At 30.9% G+C, this 22,819-nt stretch overlaps 4 protein-coding genes and 1 long non-coding RNA gene across 6 annotated transcripts; 1 reads left to right on the forward strand and 4 right to left on the reverse strand.

Moving 5' to 3' along the window:
• Nucleotides 1-3,218: 3,218 nt before the first annotated feature.
• LOC135961689 (putative nuclease HARBI1) lies at nucleotides 3,219-4,346 on the reverse strand. The gene is made up of 3 exons (XM_065513227.1): nucleotides 3,920-4,346; nucleotides 3,721-3,865; nucleotides 3,219-3,663 (listed from the first exon to the last, which is right to left on the reverse strand). The coding sequence occupies exons 1-3, from the start codon at nucleotides 4,310-4,312 to the stop codon at nucleotides 3,257-3,259; spliced, it is 945 nt and encodes a 314-aa protein (XP_065369299.1). The 5' UTR covers nucleotides 4,313-4,346; the 3' UTR covers nucleotides 3,219-3,256.
• Nucleotides 4,347-4,744: 398 nt separating this feature from the next.
• On the reverse strand, nucleotides 4,745-5,561 carry LOC135962399 (uncharacterized). Its single transcript, XR_010576650.1, has 3 exons — nucleotides 5,196-5,561; nucleotides 4,990-5,134; nucleotides 4,745-4,913 (listed from the first exon to the last, which is right to left on the reverse strand). It is a non-coding gene; the product is annotated as an uncharacterized LOC135962399 (long non-coding RNA).
• Nucleotides 5,562-7,387: 1,826 nt separating this feature from the next.
• bisc (biscotti) lies at nucleotides 7,388-8,224 on the reverse strand. The gene is made up of 3 exons (XM_065511801.1): nucleotides 8,004-8,224; nucleotides 7,864-7,945; nucleotides 7,388-7,805 (listed from the first exon to the last, which is right to left on the reverse strand). The coding sequence occupies exons 1-3, from the start codon at nucleotides 8,173-8,175 to the stop codon at nucleotides 7,529-7,531; spliced, it is 531 nt and encodes a 176-aa protein (XP_065367873.1). The 5' UTR covers nucleotides 8,176-8,224; the 3' UTR covers nucleotides 7,388-7,528.
• Nucleotides 8,225-9,343: 1,119 nt separating this feature from the next.
• On the forward strand, nucleotides 9,344-11,457 carry LOC135960992 (peroxisomal leader peptide-processing protease). Its single transcript, XM_065512424.1, has 6 exons — nucleotides 9,344-9,362; nucleotides 9,426-10,210; nucleotides 10,268-10,431; nucleotides 10,491-10,600; nucleotides 10,709-11,168; nucleotides 11,239-11,457. The coding sequence occupies exons 2-6, from the start codon at nucleotides 9,459-9,461 to the stop codon at nucleotides 11,325-11,327; spliced, it is 1,575 nt and encodes a 524-aa protein (XP_065368496.1). The 5' UTR covers nucleotides 9,344-9,362; nucleotides 9,426-9,458; the 3' UTR covers nucleotides 11,328-11,457.
• A 2,032-nt stretch (nucleotides 11,458-13,489) lies between these two features.
• On the reverse strand, nucleotides 13,490-21,323 carry key (kenny). 2 transcript variants are annotated; one of them, XM_065512298.1, is made up of 6 exons: nucleotides 19,905-21,323; nucleotides 16,496-16,595; nucleotides 16,306-16,436; nucleotides 15,548-15,715; nucleotides 14,844-15,461; nucleotides 13,490-14,770 (listed from the first exon to the last, which is right to left on the reverse strand). In XM_065512298.1, exons 1-6 carry the CDS (start codon nucleotides 20,868-20,870, stop codon nucleotides 14,648-14,650), a joined length of 2,106 nt encoding a protein of 701 aa, XP_065368370.1. In that variant the 5' UTR covers nucleotides 20,871-21,323; the 3' UTR covers nucleotides 13,490-14,647. The 2 variants fall into 2 exon arrangements, with proteins under 2 accessions (XP_065368370.1, XP_065368369.1); XM_065512297.1 differs by having other exon boundaries at nucleotides 14,835-15,461.
• Between the last annotated feature and the right edge of the window lie 1,496 nt (nucleotides 21,324-22,819).

Below are 22,819 nucleotides of genomic sequence, written 5' to 3' on the forward strand. Positions count from 1 at the left end.
AATGATTGTAATTTAAATTCGAACAAATGAGATGGTGTTGCCGATAAATACTCACTCGTACTCATACATTATTTTAAGTGCGTATGTGTAAATCAAATGAATATTAAAAAATAAATGAAAAGAAAAAACAAAACTTAATTATTTCAATAAATGTGATTTAAACAATACGCTACAGTAATTGTTGTAAACACGTACACCTGTATTGAATTATAACAGCTGAAGTTTAAAATGTTTTTGTAATGTCATGGTAATTACAGATGTATTTAAATTTAGTATATTGTTAGGTATTTTTTTTGAGAAAAAACATTCATCTATATCACAGTCAATATTTAGTCTTATTTTATTGGATGCTGTTTGCTTTTACAAAAGCCTTGTAAGAGTAAACAATGTCAAACATATTTGTGCTTAAAATAGTGGTTACGCTTTTTATAAGTAAATATTTACCTTTTTTGAGCGTATCTTTAGAGACTACAAATGACAAATTAGCGAATAACTCAAAAACTGTTCATTTGTGCACCATGACGTATGATTATTTGAATCTGTTCTAGAGTTCTGCACAAGATAACACATCAAACATTATCCACTGATGACAGCTAATTCTCGCATTCGTAAACAAACGAATTCTCATTGCTAAGCTACCATCGCACAGTGGTTTAAAAACTTTTTTTTCGGAAATAATTCGGTATCTTGGGAACTATTGGAGATATTGTTACGAAATTTCACGTGGTTTGAGCTGAGGTGTTTTCGAGTTGATTTACGTTTGTTCATCTTCCTAGCTCTAATGGGGGTCAGTGCGTAGCCCCTCAAAGTTGATCACCTCGGGTCTCAAATTTTAAAAAAAAAATCGCCAAATTCCATTTATGATCCGAATGTGCTGATTTTGAATATAAATAGTCCTTGAGAAGATATACAAAAATACGCTTACAAGTGTAGGTTTTCTCTATTAGTTGAAGAGATATTCAAATTTATTGATTTATTTTTTTTAATTTTGCTCGATCTTTTTATGGTTTTTTAGATATGGCGGGCCTACGGAGGGTCGAAATTTATTTTTAAAATATCAGCTATATTGGCGATAACATTCTAAATAAAATAAAAATAACTTGCTAACAGTTATCTCATCCCTGTAAAAAGTTACACGCAGGGACGTATTTTTTAAATTTTTTTCCCAAAAAAAGCCCATATATTTTTTCTTTTGTAGAAAAAAAATTTCTTTGGGACTATATAGAATTTTTATATGATCCGGAAAGATAACTTAATGCAAAAGCGTGTAAAGAAAAATTTGGCTCACTTAAGCGGACATCCAAACTTGGCCCTATCCAAACTTGGCCAATTTAAAAAAAAATTCGGTTTGAGTAAAAAATTCTAAAAAGGCAAAGCACCGATCCACGAAAAAGCTACATATTTGTATAACCAAATATGTTTCGTAAATGCCTACTAAGTCTTTTTACTATCACACGGTAAATAACGTCACAGTAGGTACTTTTCTAAAAAAAACTCAGTTTTTGGAACACATTTTCCCCCTTTTAGGAAATTCAGTATTTGAAAATAAAAAAATTCAAAATTTCTAATGACATTGATTTAAGGATATTTGAATCTATATTGGTTCCAAATTTTGTTATGATATCTTTAATTGTTAAAATTTTACATTAATTCAAATTTTATATTTTTATTCGTGCAAAATCACCATATGATTTTTTTTAGTTTTTAAAATTTTATAAAATTATTTAATTTTACTAAAATATCAATCCTCAAGTCATAATGTTTTCAACAATATCAAATACTTATATTAAAAGCGTTTATCCCAAGATACCGAATTATTTCCAAAAAAGTTTTTAAACCACTGTGCTTCAGTTTTAACGTGATTGTTTGTTCGGTTCAGAAGTGGTGATTTTAACACGGAAGACAAAGATCTGTCAAGCCACCCAAACAAGTTTGAAGACCAAGAATTGGAGGCATTACCACATAAAGGTTGTTGTCAAACGCTTCAAGAGCTTGCAAAATCGTTGGGAGCTGCTCAAGCTGAAAATTCAAAACGTTTGCAAGCAACAGGATTTATCCAAAAGCAGGGAAATTTGGTACCATACTAATTGAAGATGAGAGGCCTTGAATTAAAAGTTATTAACGAAATTAAATATTTTGAGTTTTTATTTAAAAAAGCGATTTTTGACTAGAAATGTGAGTGATCACAGATCGAGCTGCTTTTCTTGATTAAACGCTGATTGGCCAAGTTATTAACGAATTTAGATATTTTGAGTTTTTATATTAAAAATCGATTTTTGGCCTGAAATATATTAGATTAGAAATATGTGTGATCACAGATCGAGTTCCTTTTCTTGATTAAACGCTTATTGTCCAAGTTATTAACAAATTTAAATATTTTGAGTTTTTATATAAAAATTTCGATTTTTGGTCAGAAATATGATTGATCACAGATCGAGCTCCTTTTCTTGATTAAACGCTTATTGGCCAAGTTATTGACGGATTTAGATATTTTGAGTTTTTATATAAAAATTTCGATTTTTGCCCAGAATTTTGAGTGATCACAGATCGAGCTCCTTTTCTTGATTAAACGCTTATTGGCCAAGTTTTTAACGAATTTAGATATTTTGAGTTTTTATACAAAAAATCGATTTTTGTTCAGAAATATGAGTGATCACAGATCGAGCTGATTTTCTTGATTAAACGCTTATTGGCCAAGTTATTAACGAATTTATATATTCTGAGTTTTTATACAAAAAATCGATTTTTGTTCAGAAATATGATTAAACGCTTATTGGCCAAGTTATTAACGAATTTAGATATTATGAGTTTTTATATAAAAATTTCGATTTTTGGTCAGAAATATTAGTGATCACAGATCGAGCTCCTTTTTTTGTTTAAACGATTATTGGCCAAGTTATTAGCGAATTTAGACATTTTTTGATTATGATCTCAATAATGTGATGAACAAAAAATTCTGATATTTGTTTAACAAAATTTTTAAAAATTGAGATTCGAAAAACAGCGAATATCGGTACAATATTTTACAATGTAAAAATGTATCATACGATAATTTCGCGCAAAGGGGTTGATATGTATATGTATTATTCTAGATCAAAAGATTTGTTCAATGTATTTAGTTGTTGTATATGATATGTTTTATTTTTGGTTTACCAAACGAAGTGTTTCGTCTCGGTGTATAATTCTCTATGGTTTCGTCCCTATATTTAAAACAAAAGTTTTTTTTATAAACATAAAGACATACATAAAAACTTTATTATGAAACAAACGAATTTGTTTGTAAACAATACAAGTTTCTCGCAATTTCATCTCTTATAAAGTTAGATAGAGCGCATTCGTCGCCAGTCGTTTCAATTGTGCCCATATCGCCTTCATTGACAATATCGTCGCCACAAGTATCACAAGGCTGCCAATTTTGCTTATATGCTATACAAATATTATGCAGGATGCAACAAGTGATTACAATTTTCACAGCTTTCTCCGGAATATATTGCAAACCTGTGGGCGTAATTAAGCACCTAAAACGATTTTTCATAATATTAATACACTGCTTTGTAATATCTCTTATTTCCCAGTGTTTTTCATTAAATAACTGTTGATGGTCGCTGATTTGATTTCTATAGGGAGTCATCATATAGGGTAATAACTTATAAGTGGAATTACCTGAGGAATCACAACTATTAATATTCAATAGTAAATGAAATATGTTGTAGTATTTACCAATTACCCAAGTATTTACTTTTCCATTTAAATAATTAGTTCTCAAGTAATTATCTGCAGAACTGTGGTCCCAAACGTAGGCATTGTTAAAAGATCCCGGTTGATTAGCGTCTACATATGTTATGGCCATATTATGATCACATATCTAAGACGTAAAGCTTAAAAAATTACCCTGTACTTATATTCTTACTGTACTCACCAGCATCACGTTCAAACTTGAATAACCTTTACTATTTTTGTAAAGATGCCTCACCTCTTTGGCGGGAGTCTTTATTCTTACTTGTGTATTAGCAACGCAACCTACTATACCGGCTATTCCAGTTTTATTGTAGAAATACTCTTTTGTTAGGTTTTCATCTTCTTGGTTCTTTTCGAATTTTACCCACTTGGGATATAAGTGTTCTTCGAAGATGTCTAACATTTCACATATTATTTTAGACACTAGAGACTTTGAGGGATATTCAGTGCCATCAGATGATTTTTGTGCACCCGACGCTATAAATGCTAAAAACGTTGCAAGCTTAATTGGTGCTGGAGTGTGTGTACTTCTATATGTAACTTTCAGTTTTTGTGTTATTTCTTCAAGTAGCATAGAAAATATCTCCTTGTTGATTCTAAAAGTCTTAATAAATCTGAAACAAAATAAAATATTCTTTAAAATCTGAATAAATTTGTTGACTGTTGAACTTGCTTGTCCTCTGGTAGCTCCAGGACATTTGTAGCATCTCGTAAATTCTTAAAATTTAAACGAATATCCATGCTGTTATAAGCGCAATGATGTTCTAGATTCTGAGATGTTTTGGTAGGCGGAACCCACTGTGCTAGAGACGCAGCAATTTCATCTCTTATGTAATTGGACTCTGTGCATTCTTCAGGAAACATTTCTATTGCATCAACTTCATCATTATCAATATCTTCTAATGTATTATTAGAAGGCTGCCAATAGTGTTTATATTTTATACAGATATTATGCAAGATGCAACAAGCGATTACAATTTTTACAGCCTTTTCCGGAGTGTATTGCAACCCTGTGGAAGCTATTAGGCAGCTGAAACGGTTTTTTAATAAATGCAAACACTGCTTAATTATATTTCTTGTCTTGGAGTGTTTTTGATTGAATAATTTGTGATTTGGTTCTACAGGATTTCTATAAGGAGTCAACAAGTATGGAAGCAATTTATAAGCAGAATCACCTATTTACAAAAATATTTAAGTTGTTATATCTGTATTAAAGGTGCATGGATAAACAAAAACAAATTGAAAACTTACCAAGAAGCCAAGTATTGCATTTCCCCTCTGAGTAATTTGTGCTGAAGTAGCTATCTGCAAAGCTCTGCTCCCAAACGTATGCATCTTGATAAGTTCCCGGTTGACTAGCGTCTACATGTGTTATGACCATATTATAATCACAGATCTAAAATAAATAGCTTTCTAAAGTTGTATGTACGTGTTAATATTTATTTTCCTTTACTCACTACCATCACATTCAAGCTATAAAACCCTTTAGAGTTGTTGTAAAGATGTTTCACCTGCTTGTCTGGTGTCTTTATCCGTATATGTGTATTATCAACGCATCCTACTACTCCCGGTATTCCAGTACTATTGTAAACTTGTTCTTTTGTCACGTTTTCATCTTCTTGGTTTCGATCTAATTGCACCCACTTTGAATACAAATGTTCCTGAAAGATGTCTAACATTTCGCATATTATTTTAGACACTTGGGATTTTGACATGGAAGTCTCATATTCACTATCGAAAGCTTTTTGGCCACCACTCGCAATAAATGCTAAAAACCTTGCAAGTTTAATTGGTGTAGGCATGTGAGTAACTCTGTATGTTGTTTTCATTTTTGGTGTTATTTCCTCCAGTAACATGGAAAAAGCTTCCTTGTTTATTCTAAAAGTTCGAATAAATCTGAAATAAAAAGGATTTATTAAAAATCTAAACAAATTTACTTATTATTAATCGTACCGTTCTTCTGAAAGCTCCAGGATATTTGAAGCATCTCGCAAATTCTTAATATGCAAAGGCATATCTTCCGTCTTTTCATTGTTGGAAACATTATTTTGTTGTTTTGATAGAACTTGTTGGGTATTCTGAGAATTCATATTAGTTAAGGTAGGATCGTCCTGTTCAGGTTTCTCTTCGTTATCACTTTCACTGGAGTCATAATTAAAATATATCGCAACTGACCCAAACATTTTAAATATTAATGTGTAAATAACGAGAATGCTAAAACAAAAATTTGTTTACAAATAAAATCTTCTTCTTGATGATGGTTATTCACACATATTGATAACAAGGTTCCTAAATTTAAAAACCACAGAGAACCCTGTTCAGTTGTTGCGTTTTTTTAAGAATACACTTAAAAAAAAGTCGAGGTAAAATTAGCTTAAGCTGCCCACACACGGGTGATTTGTGAATGCGATTTGTTCGTGTTCGACTTATTAATGGGGCTGTGCGCGCACAAAATCACAAGTAATTGAAAATTTTCAATCACAAATCAGGCGAACAAATCATTCCGTGTGTGGCCAGCTTTAGCTCAATCAAATAAGTTTAACAAAGCCAAAAAGTAATTCAAACCATATACTTCATCTAATATCATAGTTCATTTTACTATTGATGTTAGGTATATTCGGCATAAGGTAAATATCCACTTATTCCATATAGCCGGCAGTAGAGATTTTCCACTCTTGGTCTTATCGAGCAACAGAGGGGTTATTGTGCAATTCGATTCAAAAGAAATCGATTACGAAATTCCATATACATGCATATAAAGCATACAAATTCGAATAATTTTCGAATCAAATTATTCACTGTAGAATATCCTTCAAATATGACTATCTCGATACTGATTACAGGCGCTATAAAGTCTACCTCCTCTAAGCCACTTTTTACTATTTTAAACTGGTTACAAGTTAATCTGATGGTGATAAAAATGGCTCTCAACTCAGCTATGAGACTGAATGCTGGCTTGGGCATTATAAGATACTGAATTACTATGATTACATCAACAACTTTTTATCGATAGGCTTTTCCATATTATAATCCCGACCAGGGATTTATGGCAGCGCGGTCTCTTCCCCCTAACAAAGGACATATACTGACAGCTCTAAAAGGGCCAATAGGGTCGGTGGAGGTTTCTATATTGAGAACTTTGGGGTATTACTGATAACAAGGCTGCCGTTAAAGGAATAGCGGGTGTCTTCACGACATCTATGTAGGACCCCTTTCACACTAGGCAATTTAGTTGCGCAAGTCTCTTGCCCATCAACAAAACACCATGTAAAATCTGTTGCCTAGCCATTTAAATCTATGACTGTAGTCTTAGGCAGTTGCACATAATGTGCTCTACAGTCTTCAACTCCTCTACATCCCCAGACACCCTACACCCTGTGAGCTATTATCACATTTATCTATAAAGGCCCCATTTGAGCAGTAACCGGTTATCACTCCTACTGGAATTCTGAGACTAGACCTATCCAACCCAATTAGTGTTTTGGTTGCCTTTGCATCCAGTTTTAGCCAAAAGGATTGGTTAGTGGAGTCACAGAATCGGTAAGCACTTTTTTCCGCAGTATGTTTCTCTATGGTTATTGGCTCTCAGTTACCTATCTAGTTGTCATCTATGTTTTAGGTATTATATTTTAAATCCAAAAACACAATCTCCAGTTTTCAACTCATATTTTATTTGTGTGTCTTACAGCACAATCGCATATTACAGTTATTTCTTTTAAATTTTAATATATTCAAACTTTATTGAACAGTCCTTAATTCTCTTCTTTCACAGATTAATCGAAGCATTAGTTCACCAATCATCCCGAGGCACTCGATATGTTTCATTATTACTTCTTATAATATCGACACCGGCTCCATAATATGGTATAATATAATGAGAACCATCGGCCGGTCGAACAATTTGTAAGGCAATCAGTATAATATCGACCAGTTGTCCAATAAAGAAACCACCCAAAGTGCAAGCCTTCAGCAAGCCCATGCCATAGTAACCCAAATAGAAACGATCTAAACCAAACATGCCAGTAAACACGGAAAGTAATAAAACTGTGTCCAAATGATAACCATTACTAAAAGAAAAATCAAATATTAAAGTTGTAATTAATTTGTACAGGCCATAAAACTTACGTCCATTTACAGGGTAATTCTTTGGTGAAAGTATTATTATTTGTACCCATACAAACTATACCGTCGGCCGCCACACACCATACTATAAGAACAATTAGCTATAAGTTTTTAAAAGCAGAATGTGCTGAAAGAAATCTTACCTTTGGCCACTCCAGTTTGTTGACAACCGTAGAATTGTTGAGTTTTTGGATCAATTTGATGTTTACTGGGATCTGGACATAGAAACTGTCCCATCAATAAACTTGTACAGTCGTGATCTACACCAGCAACTAGGGAAGTTATTAAACATATTAGTAACAATGATTTTAGCATTTTATTACAATTATTTTCTATTATTTAGCAACGAATTTATAAGTAAACAAATGATTTGTTGTTTTTGTATACTTTTAACATCTGTGTAGTATATGGTTGCCAAGACATAATTATATGAAAAATCGCTAAAATGTCGTCAGTTAATGTAGCGTTGTATTTCTATTAGAATTTTCTGATATACAAATAGATACCTCTGAAACATAATTGGAATATTCTGTAATTTAATTAGAGTTTAAGTTTCATAATTATTTTCGTTAATATTCAGATTTTCCGCTATAGCTGAAGAATTACAGGCTTTCTCTTAGTTTAAAAGTTATAGAAATTTAATGTCAATAATAGTAAATTTCCCACATATTTAGAAAATGATCTGATCATTTTGGATATCATTGAATAGTGCTTCAAAATATCTCTTATATAATAAATAATATGATACTGTTTATTAACATTGTGAACCAAAAATTCCTTTTTATTTCAGACAGTTTTGATATACAGAAACAGTGAATTTTACGAAGCACCCAGATATTTAAGTCCCTTCGCCCGGCCGAATGCCGACATTTCAGAAAACATTATCAGACAAATTTAAACTATTACTGGAATCTTGATTTGTTCCGAATTCTGTGTATATTTATTTGTATTTTGTATAGAAACATCTTGTGTATAACAGTAAAGAAAAATACTTTATTGTTCTTTGTAAGTAAATTTGCATTACAATCAAATTAATCTAAACTGTTTTATTAGATTTTATCTATTTTCTACATATTTGTGTACTTATTTACCGTTAGTTGAGTAAAATATGTGTATAGGCATGGTAACACTATTTTGAATTAACTTAACATAATAAAGTTAAGCTATAACAGAGTTGTTACGCTCCTGTTGATAACAGTATATTGTGAAAGAAAAATATTAAGATAAACAAAGAAAAAATAGAAAGACATAAACAAAACAAACAATTTATTGAACTAATAATTTGCATACATTTTCACAAAATTCTTTTCTATTTCATTATAAATTAAAACATTCGTAAATAAATAATAATAATTAATTTGTATTTGTTTTTATTGAACTAGAAAATCTAGTTAAAATGGTGTATTGAAAAAATATTTAACACTGCAAAGACTGCTAAATATGCTTGGACTTATGGACTTTCTGGAATGATAACGAGTTTGCAAAATATTTATTAGAAAACGGTAATAAAAATAAATGAAATTTCTAATAAGTATACAGAAATATAATAGATTATCAAATTTTAGCACAATTTTTGGTTTTACTTACATATAAATAAAATGTTACTGAAAATACGTCACGCCTTATTGGAGGTGACCAATCATCCTACAACAAAACAATCTGCTATAATTATCAACAATGAAGTTATCATTACTTCTGGCAGCATTTTAAAACCCTACGTTAGACCCATGCTACCATTTGTGGCAGATCACACTAATGAAAATGTTTGCGCCAGTACTAAAATCATACATAAACTGCAACAATGTAAATTGATCAACGCTCAAGATGACCAAAGTGAGGAGGCCCAGCATTTAAACTCGCTTAGTTATCAGGTAACCTTTGACCGCCGCAAATTACCAGCAGCCGTTACAGAGCGTAATGCCAACGTGCCCCACATCCTAACCAGATATCGAGCGAAACTCCTTTACATTTTTAGTTCCCAGGAAATATCCAGAAATTTGCACAAAATGTTAAATTCCATAACATTCAATGATTCAACAACTAAAGATCATAATGAAGTTTTATTAACCTCATTTCTGATACTAACTATGCGTCCCGCTAAATCTACTGATTCCCCCGAACGTTTTGAAAGATTTTTGGAACATATTGCTCATTACTTGAGATATAAGTATCCCATCAGACCACTAGATGATGTTCTGGCAATGTGCACACCATTTGGCATGGAGAATTTCTACAAGACCATCAGTATTGGCAAAGTATCCAATGTTATTGGCAAAGATGGTTCACTGTTTGTTTTGTCCAATAATTTGCCACTGGGTTGTGAGGGCTCGGCAGTGTTTAATAATAAATTGTAAGTTGGCAAGTGAAAAAAAATTAAATTATTTACATTTTATTAAACTTTCTTTAGGCGTTTAATTGGTATCATTATTTGCACGGCTTTTCAACGTAATAATGAAAATCTTCAAATAACTATGGCAGCTAACTTTGCACATCTACTAAGAGACTTTATGAATCAATTGGGCATAAAAATAACCACTATTATGTTGCCAAGAGAGCCATCTAATTTTGCATGTAATTAAAGTAACTAAATTATTTTGTAATTGTTTAATAAAACCCTTATATTTTTCAAGGGGAACGCACCATGGTGGTTATAGAAGCTGCAGGAAGTCAAGGCACTGGTACTCTAGTTAAAGTCCAGAACAAAAGATTTATATTGACCTGTTCTCATGTGGTATTTCAGGTAAAGTATTCATGACAGTATTTTTTGTAAATTTCAGTAGTGAATTCCTATGAATACTAATTTAAAATTTGTTTAACAAGATGCTTAATGAAACAAAATTTGTTCTAGGTAAATTCCAAAGTAGCTTGTCGTGGTGTCGATGGCGAATTTGAAGCCGATGTTCTTTGGCGCAATCCACACTACGACACAGCATTTGATGTGGCTCTGCTTTCCGCACCCGACAACATTCCCGAACGCTATTGCGTACGTTTGGCCCAATCGAAGCCGAGCTTGGGTCAAACTGTTTACAATGCTGGCTTTCCCTATTTCGTTAATTTCAATTTAAAATACGATTTTAATCCTTCGATATTCCAAGGACGCATTATAAAATATTCCCCAGCTGCCATAATGTCCGATGGCTGTGTACAGGCTGGCCAAAGTGGTGGTCCCATGTTCGACGAGCACGGTTGCATAATGGGTATTTGTGTGTCCAATATCAAAATGGATAATGTCGTCTATCCGAATATTAATAGTGCAGTACCCATTATATCGATACGTTCCATTTTGGAGGATTATGCCAAAACAAATGGTGAGATTTCTTTGTTTATATGTTTAATAACTATTTAAAGACTTTAATTATTTATGTTTATTTGTTTTAGATTTGCGTATTTTAAATAATTTGGTGGCTAATCAAGATATACAGCGAGTTTGGTCTTTGGCCCCTCCTCCCATTATAAGTAAATTGTAAATGATTATCATGTTTATGTTATCAACAACAATTATACATAACTTACTATATAAATTTACATAAATTGTTATACACATTCATATATTGATAATATTTAAGATAAATAAACTTTTATATGCAATCGCACAAATATTTTCATATACATATGTAAGTGTTATAGTTTTAGAATTTGTTCTGCAGACTGGTGTTAGTTAGAAAAGAAAACCAATGCGCCTTGTTGTAGGTCTTTTATTGGAAAAATGTAAGGCTATTGTTTATGTTTGAAAATTAGATTAAAAGGAGACCCATTGGATCCATTGTGATAGCCTTAAGGAATAGACCTAGTAAAGAAGAAAATAAATGAAAGAAGTCAGGCGAAAATGAAATGATAAGTATAGCTAGCAAATTCCCCTGATAAATCCTAGAAGCTTGCCTATATCATATCTAGCTATATCCCCTATCATCGTGGAATCTGTCCACCCAGATATTTTTGTCTGAGACCCTGTAATCTAGGACAGTTACACAAAATGTATTCTACTGTTTCTAGCTCGTCAATATCATCGAAAACATCCTACATAAGTCCTGCGTGCCACTATCCCATTTAAAGAACAACCCGTTTTAATGATCTATGTATTGTTTTTATACACTTCACCTTCGTGAAAATAACTTACATACACGATTCATACATCAATATCTCCGGCTCGGTTGCTATTTAAAATCGAGAAAATCTGTCCACAAATGACTGAGATATAAAGAAAAAACCAGGACAACCTCGATTTTTTACCTATTTTTTTTATCTATATCTGGATTACTAAGAGCTAGTTTCTTACTTGTCAGTTAAACTCAGCTTAACAAGCTGTTATATTAATCCTGAAACATATTTTGCCGGAATTTAACCAATGATTGTGTTTCTCACTAGTGGATTAATTTTGTTAGCATTGCCATACTTTTCAGTCAAATCACATGTTTATTCTTCAAATTTTTTCATATAAATATGGCAATACTATACATTTTATAAGAAAAAGCAACCGCGTTACATAACTTAATATTAATATTAATATAGACAATATGGATATATAATGATAGATGACGTATATAAGACCATAGTAAGTTGGACCTGCACCGAATTTTTTTTCACCAAAAGTTTTTTTTACTAAATATTAAAAAAAAAATAAAAAACAAAAAAATTTTTAAATTTAAACAAAAAAATTTTTAAAATTTCAAAAAAAGCAATTCAAAAAAAAACAAGTAAGAGTGCTATATTCGGCTATGCCGAATCTTATATACCCTTCACCTTTGTTGTGGATGCATTATTATTTTTTATAATTAGTATATATGTATGTACATTGCCCACTTTCAGCGTACAGCATTCTAAATTTATCAAGAACACAAAAAACAACAACAACGCCAAACGAAACAAAACACCAAAAGAAAAAACAAAAACAAAATACGCAAGGCAATGAAACCAACACACATCCAAACATACGTTTAATTGTATAAAAAACAACAACGACGCCAAAAGAAACAAAACACAAAAGAAAAACAAAATACGCAAAGCATGCACATCCAAACATACGATTTGTTGTTTTTTTGTCAATGAAACCAACACACATCCAAACATACGTTTAATTGTATAAAAAACAACAACAACGCCAAAAGAAACAAAACACAAAAAAAAACAAAATACGCAAAGCATGCACATCCAAACATACGTTTTGTTGTTTTTTTGTCAAAGCATGCAATACATTGTATTTTTTGATGAAATTTTCAGAGGTTGTCTCGGATTTTTGCCCATATCTCCGTTATTTATGGACGGATTTTGCTGATTTTAAATAGCAAAATTCTCGAAAGTATGTCTGACAGAATTGTTGAAGATTTGGATCCCGGAGATATCTGGGGCCTTCAGAAAATTGATTTCAACAGACAGACAGACAGACGGACATGGCTTAATCGACTCCGCTATCTATAAGGATCCAGAATATATATACTTTATAGGGTCGGAAATGAAAAATGTAGAAATTACAAACGGAATGACAAACTTATATACCCTTCTCACGAAGCTGAAGGGTATAAAAATTTCAAAAAAATGAAAAAACAACTTTGGAAAAAAAAATAAATTTTGTTTACCTAAAAATATTTACTTGTTTTATAAACTATCGCATTTTCTATTAAATCAATACACATTTATTTGAATGCTTAATATTAGTTTTTATTTAATTAATTTTTTATTTACATGATGATTTATTTTGTTTATTATAGGGTTAAAAAACACTGTAATAAAACAAAATGGTCTTAACAAAGTTTATTATTTCTAACATTTATTTTCTACATGAAAATCTATATCAAAAAGCACAGAATTTGTGTTACAAAAAAGGTGATGCGTTTAAGAACTTATAGGAAACGAGGTGTTGCATTGCAGACTAATGTGATAAAATAATTATAAAACATATTTGTAAAAATGATTAAATCAAACTATTTATTACATTATGCAATTTATATGACATAAAAGTTGTTTGCAATATTTTTCTGATGCTGGACTTGTGGCGACAAAATTATATTCAAATTAAAGTTTATTCTTTTAAGAGCAATTAAATAAAAGCTTTTTAAAAAATGTTTTTCCATTATTATTTTTATATTTAGAGCTCCTCTAATATTTCGAATTTAAATTCGAATTGTTGATCATATTTTAAAAAACTTGAACTCATAAATTTTGAATTAAGTTTTTTCAAAAATTTTTAAGTTCGAAATTGGAAAATGTATGAAATTGGTCTTAATTAAAACTAAAAGTATTTTTTAAGAATACTCATGTTTATTATTTGAACATCTTTGAAAATTTTTCGAACATGAGTTCGAATTTTTGAATATTACAATTTTTTCGAACATAACTTCGAATTTTCCAGTCTTTGGTTCAAAATTCAGTTACAAATTTTGACCTAAACTTACATACAAACAACTTTCTACACATAATAACGTGACAGCTTTTGTTTTTTTTCATGCCTAACACACACTCCGTTCGGAAATTTCTTACCAAACTTTCCCTTATAGAAATTTACTCACAAAAAGTTAGCCACTTGTTAGTTAGAATTTAGTTAAGGTATTTAATATTGTTGATAATTTGAGAACGCAAGTTCCAAGCATTTATGATTCTAGTAAATTTCTATATTTATGCTGAATTTCATTCAAAACGGCGATGACAAATTTTGCTCTTGTACATTTTGATATAGAATCTCCCTTCTATTATTTCATAAATCAATACATGTTACCATGGATTATAACTCCTACATGCCTAAAAATATAAATATTTTTTTATATATGTATATTTTATCGATATACGTTGATAATTAATTTTTATCTAAGCAATCCTGAACATGACTTTCCAAAATATTCAAAGAATTGAATGCTTTATTACAAATAGGACACATGTGCAGTGCAACTCGCTGTGCTGTAGATGGTGACGGTAAAGCCTAAAAAAGAGAAAGTAAAATATGAATTTAATGGAAATTTTAAACAATTTTAATCATCACTAACAGTGCTTACTCGTATGGGTCTTTGGGGGTTATTCAAGTACGTTTGAGCGGCTGCTGCAGCGGCAGTTATTTGCGATGTTTGCATTGCTTCTGCTGAGGAATACTTTTTCTGATAACTTTGCGCTATTTTTTGATGTTCCTCAATGAGTTCTTGATTTTTTCTTTGCAAATTTCTTAAATCTTGTAATATTTGTTGTTTTTCCTTTACAGCGGTCTGGCGACTTTCCTGCTCCATTTCGAAATCCTTGCGATGCACTTCATTTTGATGTTCCAACAATGAAATGCGTTCACATTGTTGCTCATTCGCCCTGGTTAACTCTTCTATAGATTTTTCTAATTCAACCATTTGTTGTTGTCCTTTTCTATTGGCCTCTACGAGCTCGGCAATTTCAGCACGATACTTTTTATGCAATTCCTCAGATGCAACTAAGTTCACTTTCAGGCAATTTAATTCGTCTACATACTGTGTCTCTATATCTTTAAAATCTAGATTCGAAGCCAGCATCTCGGATAATTTTCTTTCTAATTGTTTAATTTTATCATTGTGTTCGCGTCGTGTTATAAAAACTTGATTAAACTGTTCGGTTTTCTGCTCGCCTTGAGTTTGTGCTACAAATTCAAACGAGGCCTTTTGAAGTAAAATATAAATTTTATTAAGTGAATTTAAATATGTTTAAATGTATGGAGAATAACACACACAGAGCGGAAACCTACCATTTGCTGCTGTTCCAATTTTATAATTTGGGCTCTCATATTTTCCACTAAAGCATTTTTTTCGGAAATTTCTTGTACGGTCTCTTCACGATCCTTTTTACGCGCAATTTCTAAGGCTTCAATTTGGCTCTTGAAACTGCTTTCTAATTCTTGATTTTGTTTGCGCAACTTTAAAAAATATAAGAAAATGAAATAAAAATTAACGTTCCTTTTGCTAGCTCATTTTTTTTAGTACTTGACCAAGTGTTGTTGTAAAATGAAAACTATAATAGTGTCATAAATATTGATGTGTACAATTCATGTTTAATGATTTTAAACAAAAAACGTTGCATTCATTATAAAGTAAATTATGTGATTTCTAAGCCATGGAAGTCCCCCTTTTATATTTGTTTTCTTATTAGAGTAAGAGAATCCGTACTATAAAAGATTATCATTTGTATAAACGTTAATAGCTTTTAATATTAATAAAATAGCTTTTAATATTAATAAAATAGCTTTTAATATTAATAGAACTAATTCTTTTGATACTTTGAACCTATAAATTCAAACAAAAAGAGCCATAGAAAACGATGATTTACAAAAATCATCTAAAACAATATTGTATTATAATAATAATACATATAAAACAAATATAAAGAGGGAACTTCCCTGGCTTAAAAATCACACAAGCTACTTTAAAATGAATGCAACGCCTTTTGTTTAAAATCACTAAACATGAATTGTACACATCAATAAGTATGACAATATTATATAAATACCACTTCAATCTCTCTTTGACAACCGTCCAATCGATTTTTATATTTTTCTTCCATTGTCTTCATTTTTTCCTTCCATTGCAATGAATTGTTATAAAATTGTTTCATTGTATTATTCGCTTTTTTAATAGTGGCTAAAATAAGAAAAAATTTGTATAAATTTAGCAAAAAGTAGTTTGAACAAAATACATACTTTTCAACTGAGAGTACTCGGTAACCATGTTTTGTAATTTAACAACATCTTCTGCACAAGCCTCCATGGATATACTGGGAAACTGCGAGTAAACACTGGTCTGAAATAAAAAAAAATATATACATATATATATATATTTATTTTGTTACTTAAATGAAATGAAAGAGATAAAGCAATGAATTTAAAATTCATTCAAAGTTTAATTCCATTCATAGGTATTTTGAGCAAAATTAATCCATGTAAATTTGTTTAATTCATGAATTAAAAATCAAATATGAATCATTCATTTTCATTCAGCACTACCATAGACTAATTTTATTTCAAAATTTAGCAAAGTAACTTAAAATATGACTCATAAAATATGATAACATGATAATACAAATTTTCTTATCTGACTTTGCGTCGGACCACAATCCAAGTCCACCAAAAGTGAAATGTGTCTAATTACCTTATTGTAAATTTTATGATAGTGACAAAACTATAACAAAACTGAAAATTTCACAACTTTGAGCAATTGATAATGAGAAAATCAAATTAATATTGAGAAAATACAAATTGAAATCATGAAATCAAAATTAATGTTGAGAAATAACAAATTGAAATTCAACAAAAACAAATTAATATTGGGAAGAAACAAACTGATATTGAGAAATCCGAATTAATATTGAGAAAATACAAATTGGAATTGAGAAATCCAATTTAATATTGAGAAAAATTAAATAATTGCAATTGGCTTTTTCTCAATATTAATTTGCTATTCTGTATTTCCTCAATATATCTGAATTAATTTTTTTTTCTCAATTTCAACTTCAATTTCTGATATTTCCTCTCCTTCTGTTCTTTAGATTTATTTAATGTCCCGGAATATTTTGAATTGAAATTCGAATTTTCAAACATATTAGCGGTATTCACAATGTAGAGTACTTGGCCTAGTAAAAAAGCAGAAAAGCTATTTATTGACAAACATTTAAATTTCTAATGTGTTTTGTTTTTTGATATTGTGCTCTTTTACTACATTACCAGGTCAAGTCCTCTATATTGTGAATACCGCTATTGTAAAAAGCTTATATTCTGAAAATATAGGTATTAAAAAATCAATGGATTTTTTCAAATCATAATTTTTTTTGATAAAAACGGCTTTTTTGGTATGTATTTTGTATATATTTTATTAACTAATATTGTTAATGTTCATTTAATATTCATTTAGTAAAAGATAATTTTATTAAAAATTAATTTAAAATGATAAATCATATAAAACCTCAAAACGCAACGGACAAAACAAAAGCACTTTCTTATAAGATGTTTAAAAATTTGACTCGGTACGGCATATTTGCAATGTGAATTATCGGGAATCACAATGAATGGACTTAAAAATTCCAAAAGATAAAAATATAGGAAGACGTAGTGTGCAAAATTTAAGTTTTATACAGTTTGTTGTGAAAAGAACAATGACAAGGAACAAGTACTCCAGTAAATTTAAAATTAATGTTATTGAATTTAGTAAAAAATATTCAATTAACAGATCAGTTATTTCCAGACTCGTTTCAAATTTTTTTAAGACTGGTCGAAAATCTCCGGTGCATTCTGGAAGTCGTTCGCAAAAAAAACTCGATGTTATGATTCCTTGATCAAAAGAGCAATACAAAAAGATCCTACAGCATCAGCTATTCAAGTACGAACAAGTTTAAGATTATGCCTTAGCGAAAGAACAATCCGTAGAAGAGTAGTAGAAGTCCGATTATTCAGCTGACGACCAGCAAAAAAAACATTTTCTATCAGCTAAGAACAAGAAAGCTAGACTGAAATTTGCCAAAGCCCACATCGACTGGAGTGTCCAAAAAATAAAGACAGTATTGTTCCCTGCCGAATCTAAATACAACTTAAAAAGTTCCGCTGGAATAAGGCTTGTACGCAGAACAAAAGGAGGAAGACTGATTCCTAAGTATTGCAAAGGAACAATTAAACATGGAGGAGGCAATGCAATGGTCTGTGGTTGCTTTTCTGGTCAAGGATTTGGGCCAAATCATAAAATTTATGGGATTATGGATCGGTTCATGTACCGTGATGTATTGAAAGCTGTAATGTTGCCTTATGCCAGTGAAGAGATGCCAATTATAGGGAGCTTCCAACAGGATAACGATCATAAGCACCCCTCCAAAGTTTGTAAGACTTGGCTACACAGCAATAAGATTCAAGTTCTTCATTGGCCTGGTCAATCTCCCGATCTCAATCCTATTGAGAACATGTGGCACATTGTTAATATGAAAATAAATCATGAAAATTGTTGAAATAAGGATCGGAAATTTTCACGATTTTTTTCATGACGTTAAAATAGCCTGGGAAGGAATATCGAAAAACGCCATAAAAACATATTATCTTCTATCTTTTTTTATAGTATTTCCTTGAAAGGGTGCTTTAGTTTTGTCCGTTTCATTTTCTACCTTAAAATATTTTTTGGATTTTAAGTTACCTTATAGAAAGGTTAACTTTGAATGTATTTGTTTATCAATACTAAACATATTAACAAATGAAAATAATCACCTTTATTGTGGTTGGCGTAAACGTCTCACGCCTACGACAGCTTGGTAATAGATTAAAGAAACAGTTTGCATTTTATCTTTAATCTAGTACGAAACTGTCGTAGCCGTAAGATATTTACGACAACCACGATAAGGGTGAATACATAATATATATTTAAAACTTTGATTTTATACAAAATAATACCATATGAAAAAAATTCATTGAGTTGGTGCTTTAGTTATGGCCAATACTGTACTTTCAAAATTTGGAAATTGTACAAAATAGGTCTCAAATAAAACCAAAAGTTGTCTTTAAAAATCTCGTCATGTTTGAGAGATTATTTTATCAGATTTAAAAAAATTTCGAACATAAGTTCGAATTTACGAACTTGAATTCGAATTTTCGAACATAACATTGCATTGTCATTAGGTTTACTATTCATTATCAAGAGATTATTTTAACGTTTACAAATTTTTCGAGCAAAACTTCCAATTTTCATAATGTTAATGTACATTCCGGTTTGAAAAACTACTCGTTCGAAAATAATTACGCATTTTTTAAATATTTTAGGCGATTATTTGCAAAATATTACTGTTTGTTGGCCTAATTTAGTATTAAAAATGTTCCGGGACTGAACCTATTTTTTTAATATTTCCCCGGAATGGGAATTTTTTAATATTTCGGGAAAGTAGGAAGCCTAAAAAGCTCGTAATTATATTTTAAATTCAGTGTGAAATAAGCTAAATAATTGTAAAATATTTCACAATTATAGGTATATGTATGTAATTAGACAATGACTTCTTCATAATTTCATATTTTTGTTACTCATAACTTTTAATTGAAGTTGTTTTTTAATAGTTATATAATTAATTATTTATCTTGGTATTACCTTTAGAACATCAGCATTGACTTCTCCCATTAGAAAACTCGAAGCCAAATTATTGTCCACCGATAATGGGGGTGTTGATTTATTACTGCTCGAAGTCGATTTGTTGTTGGTGATCTCAACAAAACTACTAATTCCATTTGTTGAGTTTATAGTAGTCGCCTGTATAACATTTTTTTCTAATTGTTGTTCTTGCTTTTGCTCAAGGGGAGATTTTAGAGCACAGTCCTCTAAATTGAATGGCATCATATTTTCTTCTACTTGGACCTGCGGTTCTCTACTCCATAATTGTTGTTGCCTATCTTGTGATTTGCGTTGTATTATTATTGTAGGATCAGCCATTTCTGGCTGAATGAGATTTGGTTTTGCAATTTTTATACCTGGATCGGCCATTTCTGGCTGTATGTCACTTCGTGAATCAATTATCTGACTCTTTTTTAAATATGACAAATGACTGCCAGATATATCTTTTTCTACTGCTGTTTTGATCATGCTCCTAAATACCGGGTCATCCAATTTACGGTGTACAAAATCTGTCTTAGATTTTATTAATGTTGGTTCAGCCATTTGTGCGACAGCCCATTCAATGTCTTGAGTTTTTGGTTGTATCCCCATTGCAGAAACAGCCGTTTCTGGCTGTATATTACGACAATCATGGAATTCCCTTACATCACTTTCATCATTGTCTTTTATATATGAGGCACTACTTTTACGTGATTTTATAAAGCTACTAATAACAGGATTGGACCTCTCTGGCTGTATGAGATTTTCATCTCGTGCTTGTGTCACAATTTCTTGAGCATTTTGCAAATCGCTCATTTGGCTACTTTTTAAAGATGAAAAACGGCTGCCTGGTGTATCGGATTGTAAAGATGATGTTCTCAAATTATTCTTAGTATCCCCACCATCCACTTCCAACGATGACATGGGAGATGATCCCAAAATAACAAATGATTCCTCGTCAGACATTATTTAGAAATTGGCTCTGTATCCTTTCACAAACTCTTAAACAAAACAATCTGACTAATGGGAACAAGAAGAGAAAATTTCAACTCGTTTAATGTATTTTATTGTTTGCTTATGGATTTCTTCGGGGATTACCCTCTTTAGGTTATGAGAGCACAATTACTAATCTTGTATTTTTACTTTTATTTTTATGTCGTCACACAATTATTTCATTTCTTTTTAAAAATAAATGAATCAATATTTTTGTCTTTTTTGATTCTTTTGTTTGCTTTGTTATATGAATAGTTTGGTTTGGTCTGTTTTCATTTAATGCCTATAATCTATATAGTATTGTTTATTTTTCAATTATACGTTTGTAGAATTCTTATCAAGTTTTTCTATTAAATAATACTATCTTCAACAAAACATTTGCGTATTTAATATTGTTGTTAAATTAAGTTTTTCTCTTACAACTCTCGATTATTTAGAAGAACGATGGAAAACTAAACAAAACAAAACGTGAATAATAATCATCGAAGGGTTGCCATTACCATACATTTCTGTAAGTTTAAGCGTTTTTGTCCTACAGCATTGCCAGATAGAATTCATTATGAGTTTACTTGTAGCAATGAATATAAATAAAGATTTATATTATTTGCTTAAACTTTAAGTCTGAGTGGTTTTAATGCAAAAGTTGGTTTTTTCGTTCAAACCTTATATTAAAAACAACTTTAAACCATTTTTGAATTGGTTTCAAGTATGTTTTATGAAATACAACCTTGTTTTCTATATGTACTAAATTCAGAGCTACCAACATGAATATGTTGAAAACAGCTGATGATAGAATACAAATATAAAAACGAAGAAATCCGTTGACAAAGTATAAACAAAATTTAAATAATAATATAACAATAAAAAATACAAGAAAAGAAGCTTTTGAACAGAACATAACGAAAATGTGGGAGGAAAAAATAGAGTTTGCCCAATAAATGTTAAAACCAGATTTATGAAAACTTATAGTGTGAACGCAAAATCAGTTGATTAAGGTTTTAACGTTAAAACCAGGTTTTAACTTTAGGTGTGAAAACATTATTGAAGTCATAATGTAAAAGCCCCCCTAAGAAATCAAGGCGAATTTACATGGTGAGTGTGTAGCAGCAATAAATGCAAAAACAACAGGCATTTTGTTTTTGTTTAAATGAAGAAATGTCAAAATCAAAGCGAATTAAAATATAAACAAAATAAAAGCGAAATGTAATTTTTGTTTCGTTTGTGTTTTCATGGTGTTCGGACTCGTGGAAAGAGAACGCGGCATTCAACCTACAGCCGTTTCATTCTAACACATTGTGTTTTACGTAAATTTGTGAGAATTTGGTACTGTTTCGATTTTTGAAATTTAATGTGATACCGTTATAACGGCTACAATATAATGTTTTGTTGTGTGGCGTGCAAATTTTTGTATAAAAACCTTTCATAAAATAAGTGAGAAGTTATTAATCAAAGTGTGCAGATTAATAAGAAACTAATCCTTTTTGTTTCGAAAAATCAAAATTTAAAAATAATATTTTTAGTGGAAACTTCAATATGTCGGCCAGATCGGTTATATGACAGCTATATGAAATAGTGACCCAAATCATATGAAACTTGGTAGGTCATCTTAGGAACATAACGTTAGCTGCACACAAGGTAAGTCTACTCAGTTAGCTCCAATGGACAATTCGACAATTGACAAGACTAAGGACATGGACAACGCGAAGCGCAATGAACGACCCGTGAGTTACACAAGGGGCCATACATGGTTTATGTGGACGCGTTTGATGTGGAGGGGACCCGAAAATATTTGAGTACAATTACGGTGTGAAAGGTGTTAATGGAGCTGACGTAACCAATGTACTGGAGGCAAACTAATAGGGCCTTTGGCAGATGCAAGATTACTTTTTCGAACTTCAAGGCAGCAAACAATTTCACGGAAG

The sequence above is a fragment of the Calliphora vicina genome, chromosome 5, assembly GCF_958450345.1.
Source record: "Calliphora vicina chromosome 5, idCalVici1.1, whole genome shotgun sequence".
NCBI classification, from domain to species: Eukaryota; Metazoa; Arthropoda; class Insecta; order Diptera; family Calliphoridae; genus Calliphora; species Calliphora vicina.